An 11543-nucleotide genomic window follows, 5' to 3' on the forward strand; every position below is an offset into this window, starting at 1 on the left:
ATGAATCAGTGTGAGGACAGACAGGACGGAGTCCGTCCCTCTGAAACCGCTCTGTGTGGGGGACATGACATCCAGACCAAAGCTCAGAGGTGAGATGAGGGTCTCAGACTGTCCAGGATCAGAGCTCGGCACTCGAATCACTCCACCACCATTATTCACGCTGAAAGCTCTGTGTGTTGTGTTGAAGGCCAGAACAGCGGGACCTGCCGGACTCTGCTCGACCTGAGCCTGGACCTGAACCCACCAACAGTGACCTGTCTATAAAGGAACTTCTTCACGTCAAAGATGGACACCACTCTGCTATTGAAAGGTCTCCTGAGATGAAGTGTGTCTTTCACTTCATGTTCTTCTCTCTTTACTTTTTCTCAGCTTAGTCTCACATTTGCAGATCTGAGATCTTAAATGTCAAAACCACGTTGAAAATCCACAAACAGCTGGTTTGACAATGTGTAAGAACATTGAACGTCTCACTTTCACGTAACGACATTAAGACCAAAGCACGATGACAATTTTGTTTGTTGCACCTGAAACACGAAACAAAGTTTAACACCGACTGATTCACAATACACGATCCAGCCGGCCCCCCTCCATCGCGTCGGATTTCCACCACTAACAAACCACATCAGAAATCGCTCTTTGTTGAACTTTGACATGGTCTCCAGGTCCGAGTTCTAAGGTACACTTGTTTCATCATTTCTCTGTTTCCATCAGGGTTGATCAGAAGGGACCAGACTGTCCTGAACCCACCTGTGTGTCCATGAAGAGTGACAGATCCATGTATGTACCTGTTAGTTTCAAATGTGGACACCCCTCAGCTAATCCAAGGTAATTAAAGATGCAGAGGTTTCTTATTGTCCAGTGGGTACGATGTCTTCATCAGACACTTAAACGTTACTTCCAAAAATTCATGCTGAAATTAAAAACTTCATTTTGTGTTTGTATCTGAATCATTTATGACAAAACAGCTTTTTGTTTCTGTTTGTAAGTTTGCTTCACAGATTTCATCAGCAGAGCTTACAGGTTGCTTGTGGTCAGTCTGCCCAGCAGCATCAGACAGACTTGGACTCCATATTTAAGGTAAATGTACAACCAAAGCTACTGCTGTGTATTAAATCAGCCTGAAGCTGAACCCTGAACCCTGATCCAGTCTGCAGACCAGCAGGATTTCTGTCTGTCCCAGATGTGTCTCATGTTGATTCTGTGTGTTGAGGTTTACATTTCATTCTGTTCCAGCTGCTGGAGGAAAACCTTGTCAGTTTCGTGATGAACGAGCTGAAGAAAGTCCAGAGAGTTCTGGGTTCAGATTACTTAAAATACTTGGAGAGTCAGAAGGAGGATGAGGAGATGCTGGACATTGAGGATGAAGAGCAGAGCAGAGAGGCTTTTCTGAAGATCACACAGCACTTCCTGAAGAGGATGAAGCAGGACGAGCTGGCTGACCGTCTGCAGAGCAGTAAGAGGAAATTAACAGGTTTAACCACGATGGAGGCGACGTGGTCTCCCTCCACGGTTTACATTAAAACTCTGTTCATATAAAATCCACATTCAGATCATATTTATGAGTCCTTCTGAGCTGAAAACTGATTTCTTCATGTTAACACTCATCACATTTATTGCAGAGACCCTGACACTCACAGTTGTTGCTTCTGGGTCTTTGGCTGCAAGACTGCTGGGATCCAGTTAGCAGCCTTTTTTAACAGTTATTACTTTGCAGTATCTGTTATGACCTTTGGTCATTTGTAGATAAATGTGTGGAGATGTCAGGTGTGTCTCTCTATACCAATATGAGCTCGTGCAAACTATCAAAGGTTGCCACTTTACTGGCCTGGCACCATTTGTCAAAGAGAGCCCCTTTCTCCCTCGCAAACTCTACGTATGTCTGATTGGCTGTCACTTTTTCTAAATTTCTGCCTATTTGCGTCTGGCACCAGCTTCTTGTATATCAGTTTGTTCTCGCTCATCAGTAAAGTTAGACTAACACGGATAATACAAATACTTCATGTTAATGGCCACACTATTCCATTGAATTCATTTGAGAAACCCTCGCCCAAAATTCAGCCTGAAACCAGCGGAAGGTCGGTGGGCGCTGAGGGGCTGGAGCATCACTCTACCAGAATATATTTACTGAGTGAAGATCACACTGAATTGTTGTTGTTTCTCATTTATACTTTATTAACAGTGACACTGAAAAAGGTTTGATGCTCCATTATTACTAAGCCCCTCACACTGACTGTGACGGTCTATATTGTGGGTTCTGGGAGACTTGTTGGAGAACACAAAGCTGGCGCAAAACATGCAAACAGAAAGGAACACGCCAATGCTGATGAGGTGTTTTTGGAAAAGAATGGGACAAACAGTGAAATGAAGTCAGATCATTTTTATCTTACTTTCCCGTCCTCAGTGTTTTGATGATCCAATGCAAAAACAAGTGAACATTTTATTCAGGAACATAGCAGAGGGGAACCGGTGACAAAGGGAAGCGTCGTCATGGTGTCGTCATGGTGTGATGGAGGCAACTGTCGGCAGGGACACCACAGGAGACCCACGCAGAAGTGTGTCTTGTCTTAATTTTATTCAAACCACAACAACCTGTGGAAGGTTTGAATCTTTATCACCACAGGAGAAAGTCCCCAGAGCCTTTTGGGAGTTGCTGAGTAAAGAAAAGACTTTTACTGAATTCCTGAACTTTGTGAATCACTTCCCTTGTTGAAAATTCAACAAACGTACTTTATGTCTGCAGGAGACGCCTTGTTAACGGCAGATAAAGTCAACTGCAGACGTCACTACAGCACTGTACCAGGAGCCGGAGGGGATCTGGTTCCTGTCATAGACCACATGGCAGTTCTGGATGTCTGCGTCTGTAGCACCCACTTATTAATTACATTCCTTGTTTGTTCATTCCAGGAACCAGTGCTCCACTGAGCCGGCGGAAACTGAAGTCCAGTCTGAAGACCAAGTGTCAGAGGGTGTTTGAGGGGATTGCTAAAGCAGGAAACCCAACCCCGCTGAATGAGATCTTCACAGAGCTCCACATCACAGAGGGGGGGGCCGCAGAGGTCAACGATCAACACGAGGTCAGACAGATTGAAACAGCATTCAGAAAACCAGACAGACCAGAAACAACAATCAGATGTGAAGACATCTTTAAAGCCTCACCTGGAAGAGATGAACCAATCAGAACAGTGATGACGAAGGGCGTGGCTGGCATTGGGAAGACAGTCCTAACACAGAAGTTCACTCTGGACTGGGCCGAAGACAAAGACAACCAGGACATACAGTTCACGTTTCCCTTCACCTTCAGAGAGCTGAACGTGCTGGCAGGGAAGGAGTTCAGCTTGGTGGGACTTGTTCATCACTTCTTTCCTGAAACCAGAGAAGCAGGACTCTGCAGGTTTGAGGAGTTCCAGGTTGTCTTCATCTTTGACGGTCTGGATGAGTGTCGACTTCCTCTGGACTTCCACAACAGTGAGATCCTGACTGATGTCTCAGAGTCCACCTCAGTGGATGTGCTGCTGATAAACCTCATCAGGGGGAAACTGCTTCCCTCTGCCCGCCTCTGGATAACCACACGACCTGCGGCAGCCAATCAGATCCCTCCTGAGTGTGTTGACATGGTGACAGAGGTCAGAGGGTTCACTGATGAACAGAAGGAGGAGTACTTCAGGAAGAGATTCAGAGATGAAGACCAGGCCAGCAGGATCATCTCCAACATCAAGACATCACGAAGCCTCCACATCATGTGCCACATCCCGGTCTTCTGCTGGATCACTGCTACAGTTCTGGAGGATGTGATCAAGACCGGAGAGGAAAGAGAGCTGCCCAAGACCCTGACCGAGATGTACATCCACTTCCTGGTGGTTCAGTCCAAACTGAAGAATGTCAAGTATGATGGAGGAGCTGAGTCGGATCCACACTGGACTCCAGAGTACAGGATGACGATTCAGGCTCTGGGAAAACTGGCTTTCGAGCAGCTGCAGAAAGGAAACCTGATCTTCTACGAATCAGACCTGACAGAGTGTGGCATCGATATCAGAGCAGCCTCAGTGTACTCAGGAGTGTTCACACAGATCTTTAAAGAGGAGAGAGGACTGTACCAGGACTTGGTGTTCTGCTTCGTCCATCTGAGTGTTCAGGAGTTTCTGGCTGCTCTTCATGTCCATCTGACCTTCGTCAACTCTGGAGTCAATCTGCTGTCAGAAGAACATTCAATATCCCGATGGTTTAAAGTCTTCAGAGTCAAACATAAATTACAACATCTGTACCAGAGTGCTGTGGAGAAGACCTTACAGAGTCCAACTGGACACCTGGACTTGTTCCTCCGCTTCCTCCTGGGTCTTTCACTGCAAACCAATCAGAATCTCCTACAAGGTCTGCTGACTCAGACAGGAATCAGCTCAGAAACCAATGAGGAAACAGTTGAATACATCAAAGAGAAGATCAGTGAGAATCTTTCTACAGAGCGAAGCATCAATCTGATCCACTGTCTGAATGAACTGAACGATCGTTCTCTAGTGGATCAGATCCAGCAGTACCTGAGTTCAGGAAGTCTCTCCACAGATCAGCTGTCTCCTGCTCAGTGGTCGGCTCTGGTCTTCATCTTACTGTCATCAGAAAAAGATCTGAACGTGTTTGACCTGAAGAAATACTCTGCTTCAGAGAAGGTCCTTCTGAGGCTGCTGCCAGTGGTCAAAGCCTCCAACAAAGCTCTGTGAGTGGAGAAATCAAGAGATACATTTCTGAACTTTATAATACAAAGAGCAGAAACAATCATTTGTCTCCACAACTTGTCTTCATCATTGATTTCTTTTCAGGCTGACTGGCTGTAACCTGTCAGATAGAGGCTGTGAAGCTCTGTCCTCAGTTCTCAGCCCTCAGTCCTCCAATCTGAGAGAACTGGACCTGAGTAACAACGACCTGCAGGATTCTGGAGTGAAGCTGCTGTCTGCTGGACTGAAGAGTCCACATTGTAAACTGGAAACTCTCAGGTCAGATTTCAGGTGTTTGTTCGACAGTCGATCTTATAAGTCCTGCTCATCTGGCTTTAGATTCATGGTCATGAAAATGGTCAGCATCTGTAGGATTTTGCTGTTGACGTGATTTTCTATTCATGTATCTCTACAAGTAATTTTCCGTCCCATCAAAATGGAATTCTACTCTAAAATCTACCTGTTTTATCTTTGTTTACGTGACAGTGTGAACTTTTGAAACCTGTGTTTTCAATTATGTACATCTCCATTCAGGCTGATGGAAAACATTAAGAGTTAATCACTTGCCAGAGAACATAGAGAGGATTGCATCATTGAAAAAATGACTTTCAACCACATTAAATAGCATCGTTGTCAAATGTGCACATTTCTTTTCAGGCTGACTGGCTGTAACCTCTCAGAGAGAAGCTGTGAAGCTCTGTCCTCAGTTCTCAGCTCTCAGTCCTCCAGTCTGAGAGAGCTGGACCTGAGTAACAACGACCTGCAGGATTCAGGAGTGAAGCTGCTGTCCGCTGGACTGAAGAGTCCACATTGTAAACTGGAAACTCTCAGGTCAGACTTCAGGTGTTTGTTTGACAGTTCATCTTATAAATCCTGCTGATCCGGCTTTATGTTCATGTTCGTGAAGATGGTTGACATCGGTAGGATTTTACTGCTGACTTGATTTTTGAAAACACTGAGATTTTTTTTACCAACTCCAGACTGTCAGGTTGTCTCATCACAGAGGAAGGTTGTGCCTCTCTGGCCTCAGCTCTGAGGTCTAACCCCTCCCACCTGAGAGAGCTGGACCTGAGCTACAATCATCCAGGAGACTCAGGTGTGAAGCTGCTGTCTGCTGGACTGGAGGATCCACACTGGAGACTGGACACTCTCAGGTATGGACGGACAACAAGAGCTCACACACTGCAGGTGACTTCATTTTCTCTCATTTTGTTTCCTTCCAGTCTGGTCTGTCATCATGAAGGACGTCTTGCTTCTCTTGTACCAACATGGACAAACAAATACCATAAAAATCTTGGGTGTATCATCAAAAAAACTGATTCACTGTTTTCTGATGTCTTTAACATTTCATGGATATCTTTAAAGTTGCAGTCTCTATGACAAGGGAACCATGAGAGCAACCTTTCATGCTGAAACTTCATTCTTCAACGTGGAATAGTTTCAATACCATGTGATGTGTTTTACACCTATTACTGGTCCAACACTCCTGCTGCTTTCTGGTCTCAGTCCATCTGTGTAGTTCTCTCTGGGATGTTTTGGTTTGGATTTTGTTTTATTGCCACATTAACAGTTAATTATAAAAGAAGTTCACTGCAGCCATGAATTTTATTTAGAACTTACTTGTTTGTCCTTGTTTACTCTCAAAGTGTCTTTCAGCAATTAACAATTTCAAGTTATTTTCCTATAAAACATCTTTTCATTGAAATCGTTCCAATTAGAAAATGAGAAAATTTAGATACATATAATTGAATTATAAATGCTTTAACTTCCAGGTGCCTTCATTCACTTTGTCCTTTTGCAATTTGGAATTCTCAAGTCGAGTCTGTTTTATTTGTCAAGCACAAATTCACTAGTTTGTCCCAAAGTCTGTCCAAACATGCAGAGAATTTACATGTGGATGTAAGAGTCTGATGTATGTGCACTTGTGTTATCACTGATGAGATTTAAACAGCTACGTGGGGCGATGACCCCAGAGGATTGCTGGAATGTGGAGTCATCCTTTAGTATTGTCAATGTTTTGTCACTGTTGAACTTTACTGCCATCTACTGGATTTGAAGATGTATGGCAGTTATTCTGCTATGGCCAAATACCCTAGCTTTCAATGTTAACGAAAATGAAAAATGACTCCTGCATACACCCCATAATTTGGATCCACTCCAAATTTTAATGGGTTCTTCTTTGGCCCGTGCTGCACTCTCCCACCAAGTTTCGAGCCAGTAGTTTGTCTGTAATCCTGCTGACAAACAAATACACCAACAAAACTGGACCAAAAAGACAGCCTCCTTGGTGGATGTAGTGACACAATACAAACTGACTCTGGTGGTCGGACTGAGTTTCATCCGGTTTCACTGTCTGTTCACACTGAGCAAAGCTGCTTCCTGCCGAACAGCCGTTCAGGCTCGTGTTGGACAGATGTTCATTCTGACTGTGTTTCTTCCTCCAGGGTGGACCACGGTGGAGAGCACAGGTTGAAACCTGGTCTGAGGAAGTGTAAGTGTGGACTCAGTTTGACTAACGATGACAAAACAGCACAACAAAGATGTTGGTTGTGGTATTTATTGATGAAAACGTGACGATTCATGAGTCATCGTTAAACTTTATAGAAATGAGCAACAATGAGCCTTCAGGTGCGTCAGGTGATAAACAGCTGCTTTGTCTTGACGTGTTCTTCATCAGATTTCTGTGAACTCACGCTGGACACAAACACGGCAAACAGAAACCTCAAACTGTCTGACGGCAGCAGGACGGTGACCCATGTGACGGAGGACCTGCCGTATCCCGACCACCCAGAGAGGTTTGGCTGCTGGCAGCTGCTGTGTGGAACTGGTCTGGCGGGTCGCTGTTACTGGGAGGTGGAGTGGAGAGGAGGAGTTCGTGTAGCGGTGACTTACAGAGGAATCAGAAGGACAGGAAACAGTGATGAGTGTCTGTTTGGAAAGAACCACCAGTCCTGGAGTCTGAACTGCTCTGACGGTGGATTCTCCGTCTGGCACAACAACAGAGTAACGTCCCTCCCTCTGTCCCCCTCGGTCTCTAACAGAGTGGCAGTCTATGTGGACTGTCCCGCCGGCACTCTGTCCTTCTACAGAGTGTCCTCGGACTCACTGATCCACCTCCACACCTTCAGCGCCACGTTCACTGAACCTCTTTATGCTGGATTCAGGCTCTGGTCGTACGACTCCTCGGTGTCTCTGTGTTCTCTGTAGGAGGGAGACAACTTCCTGATGACAAACATTTGATTGGTTTGGCACCACCTAAAGCAGCTTATTTAAACCATACATGTATGTTTATAGGCCACTGATTGGAGTCTGGAGTGGGTAAATGTGTGTGAGCAATTCTGTTGTGGGTCTGCGTGGAGCTGGGATGGGATGTGTGCACACACGAACAAATACACACCAACAGCACAAAGGCTTCGTTCACACAGGAAGCTTTTCCAAAGATAGATAGATATACTTTATTGATCCCAAGCTTGATTTGGTTTGATGTATTTGGATCCCCACTATTCTTCCTGGGGTCCATACAACATCTTTACAATGTATCAATGCAATTTGCATCATATACAAATAATCCACATTCAAATACAACATAAACACGAAGAAATACACACAACACAACAATACACGGACAATACAAGACAGCCCCCCCCCGGTCAGACAGGTCTGCATGTGGTCACACAAATAGAACTCATATTTCTTCAGTGGCTTGATGTTGGATCCTCAAACTCAGAATCAACCAGATTTGACAATTAGAATTAAATAAATTTGACAGTTACCCTCCTTTCCGTTCACGTCTCCCCAGAACTATTTCTGTTGCAAGAAGATGCAGTTTTTAAGTAATGCTTGTACTTCCAATTGTCCTATGTTAAATCTCTATTGTGCACAGGTAAACTTCTTTAAATGATTTGACTGTTTTCTTGTGAAATGTTTTCTGGTAGTTTGTTCCATTCCTGCACAGCTCTGTTCAAAATCATTCGTTTAATTGTGTTGGTTTTTGATTTAGGTTGTGTAAAACTTTCCCTGGGAACGTGTCTGGGTGCATATCTGTGTCTGTCTGAACTAAAATACACATTTTTATACAAGACTGATGGTTTTTTGTAATTAAAATATGTTTAAAGAAAACCAACAGTGAATACAGTAATCTTTTCTTTACCAATAACCAGCCCAAACAGTTGTTCATGTCTCTGCTGTTTGTTCTGTACCCACAATGCAAAGCTATTCTTGCTGCTCTGTTTTGTACAATTTGCAACTTTTTTATATTTTCTTGTGAACATAGCTGGGAGATTGAAGTAAAAGGATCACACCTGTGAGGTGAAATGTGAACATGAGCTCAGGTTGGAAAGCTGTTTGAAGTGTGTCTGGCACACATCTGGAAATGTTCTTTTTCATCCGCAGGTCATGGAAACACGTTAATTAATTCATTAATTTCATTTTGTGACAAAGTGAAGTCTCCATGTTTTAAAAGTTGCTAAAAGTCGCTTTCACACGTTGCTCTTTACAGAAATAAATCCAGGCTGAACAGTTTTCAACATTTCCTGCGTCATTTTAGTGAGTCTGAGACTTTATTTTCCAGTAGAAACAAACAGGAGAACCGAAGAATTCCAAAACCTTCGTTACGTTACGCACGCGCACGTGCACGGATGCGGCGGCTGGTACCGTGACCTGTGGCCCCGCCCATGCCCCGCGGACGTGTTAGAGGCTTGTTGCTGCAGCTGCTGAACTCAGAGACCGAACCGGATCTTGTCCCGAGCGGGCAGAGACAGTCCTGCCCCCCTCCGGCTGTCACGGTAAGAACGAACCTGATCAGATATTAAACACAACAGCGTGACAGAAAAGAGGCTTTTTGAAGAGTTCATGAGAGAAAAGCGACGAAGTTTGAAAGGCTTTGCGTGATGGATGCCGAACTTCGTTTGAAAAGTGATGAATTTTAAAGTCCACAGCAAACTGGCAGAACAAAACAGTTCTATTAATTTCAGAGAAAACACGACCTGAATCAGTCCTGAGCGCCCTGCCGCTCGGCTCGTGTTCAATCATTGAGGCGTCCTCATTTAACGAAAAACGCACTTTAAATCCTTCTTTTCGTTCTACTTTAACGACTGAAGAACACCGGCTGAATTCAGCCTGCTGCCACTTTTATACAGAGACAAAAAACACCTGAAGTTTTGTCGAAATAAAAGCTTCTCTGAATCCTTCCTGTGCAGACCTCAGCAGAGAACTTCATGTGTTTGGACACCATTTATTTTCAGCTGCTTCAGTTAAATTCACAGAGTTTTAAAGGGAGTCTGGTGAAGGCGAGTGGAGCTCAGCTGGGTGTGTCTCCTCTCCTTCACCACTATTGATCTCATGTTTCCTGATCGGGAATCGATGAGTAACGTCAACATGGACTTTGTGAACAAGAAGAAGTGAATTCAGTCACTTTTGTTGTTGTTGTTGTTGTTGTTGTTGTTGTTGTCAGACACACACACACACACACACGCAGGCGCTCACCTGGCTGGCCTGGTACCCTGCTCACTTCCTGTCAGATCAGGTCCAGGTGTGATCATCCCTTCAGCTCACCACAGTTTGTTCTTTGGCTAACTGGGCTCGGCTGGCCTCCTCTGGCCGGACTGATTCCTGCGGTCGGCTAAAGGTCAGTGGGTCAGGCTGAGGGTTCAGAGAGGCCTCTGCTGGACCACAGACTGCTTCAGAGAGTCTGTGGTTAGAGGAGAAAGAACTAAACTCACGTCAGACGGGAAACATTCCTCTCACGTTCAGTTTGGGATTTAAACATAAAGCGACGGCCGTGTTCCTGTTTCTGAGAGAGACGAGTGTCCGAGCGAGCTCGGTTAGTTCTCTCTGTGAATCTTTGGTCCAGGAAGGTTTTAAACTGTTTTAACTTTCACAGAGTCCACAGAGACGTTTTTATTGGAGAGACGTCAGCATGACGTCTGTAGGCTGAGAGGGAGAAACGCCACCGAGCGCGAGCAATGACGCACATCGCCAAGGAAACCAGGAAGCTTGTTGGGCTCGCCCACTCAGCAGACAGGTTCACTGCCAGTGACTGGGAGCCAGTCTGGATTCTGGTTTCCACTTTGGCTCATTCACACCTGGGAGGGCCGACGACACGCGGCTCATACCTGTCCCGTCCTTCCTGCTGCTGACTGAACATCAGTCTGACCTCAGATCAGCTGCTGTCACTCTGTCAACTGAGTGTTTTCAATAAAGAAAAAATCCACAAAAAACAAGTTTAGCTGAGTTCAGCTCAACATAAAGAGCCTTTCATAAGTGAAATACCAGACACACACACACACACACACACACACACACACACACACACAGTGGCTGTGTGTCTCTGAAGGTCAGCTGACTGTAATGTTCAGCATCCTCGCTCTTCGTCATTGTTACATCCTCATCAGCACTTTGTTGAACAGTGAGTCTTGTTAATTTGAAAAAAAGGGACATGATGTCATAAAATGAGCTGAAATAAACATTTCATCATAATGAGCTGAGAAGTATTTCACATTAAAACTTTATACTTTATGATCTCCTGCTGGGGACGTTGGGGTGTAGCAGAGCTGTGGGGGGTCCAGCTCGCCGCAGTGTTGCTGTTGTTGTTCAGTTTTATTGTGTTCGACACGACGAGCTCAGATTTGACTGAAGAACTCACAGATATGAAGTGATCTTTGGGTTTGGACTTTTGGACCAAAGGAGATATTTGGAGATGTCGGCTTGGACGTTCATCTGGTGGAGGAGGGGCTTTAATCATTAGTTGCAGCAGTAAAATGATGAATATCTGATCTGATCTTTTCTTAGACATGAAGCAACTAAAACCTCCTTCAGTTTTCTAAGTGAAGCTACACA

At 44.8% G+C, this 11543-nt stretch overlaps 1 protein-coding gene across 1 annotated transcript; it reads left to right on the forward strand.

The window, feature by feature from the left end:
- On the forward strand, positions 1-7913 carry LOC121621668 (NLR family CARD domain-containing protein 3-like). Its single transcript, XM_041958216.1, has 11 exons — positions 1-89; positions 188-310; positions 712-825; positions 999-1077; positions 1234-1453; positions 2905-4708; positions 4812-4985; positions 5364-5537; positions 5687-5860; positions 7151-7197; positions 7384-7913. The coding sequence occupies exons 1-11, from the start codon at positions 1-3 to the stop codon at positions 7911-7913; spliced, it is 3528 nt and encodes a 1175-aa protein (XP_041814150.1).
- Positions 7914-11543: the final 3630 nt, after the last annotated feature.

The sequence above is a fragment of the Chelmon rostratus genome, chromosome 18, assembly GCF_017976325.1.
Source record: "Chelmon rostratus isolate fCheRos1 chromosome 18, fCheRos1.pri, whole genome shotgun sequence".
NCBI lineage: Eukaryota > Metazoa > Chordata > Actinopteri > Chaetodontiformes > Chaetodontidae > Chelmon > Chelmon rostratus.

Excerpts from the sequence above, each read along its gene's own strand:
- LOC121621668 (XM_041958216.1), top strand. The coding sequence starts at position 1 with ATGAATCAGTGTGAGGACAGACAGGACGGAGTCCGTCCCTCTGAAACC. Across the intron at positions 826-998 it reads CACCCCTCAGCTAATCCAAG|ATTTCATCAGCAGAGCTTAC; the intron begins GTAATTAAAGAT and ends TTTGCTTCACAG. Across the intron at positions 1,078-1,233 it reads ACTTGGACTCCATATTTAAG|CTGCTGGAGGAAAACCTTGT; the intron begins GTAAATGTACAA and ends ATTCTGTTCCAG.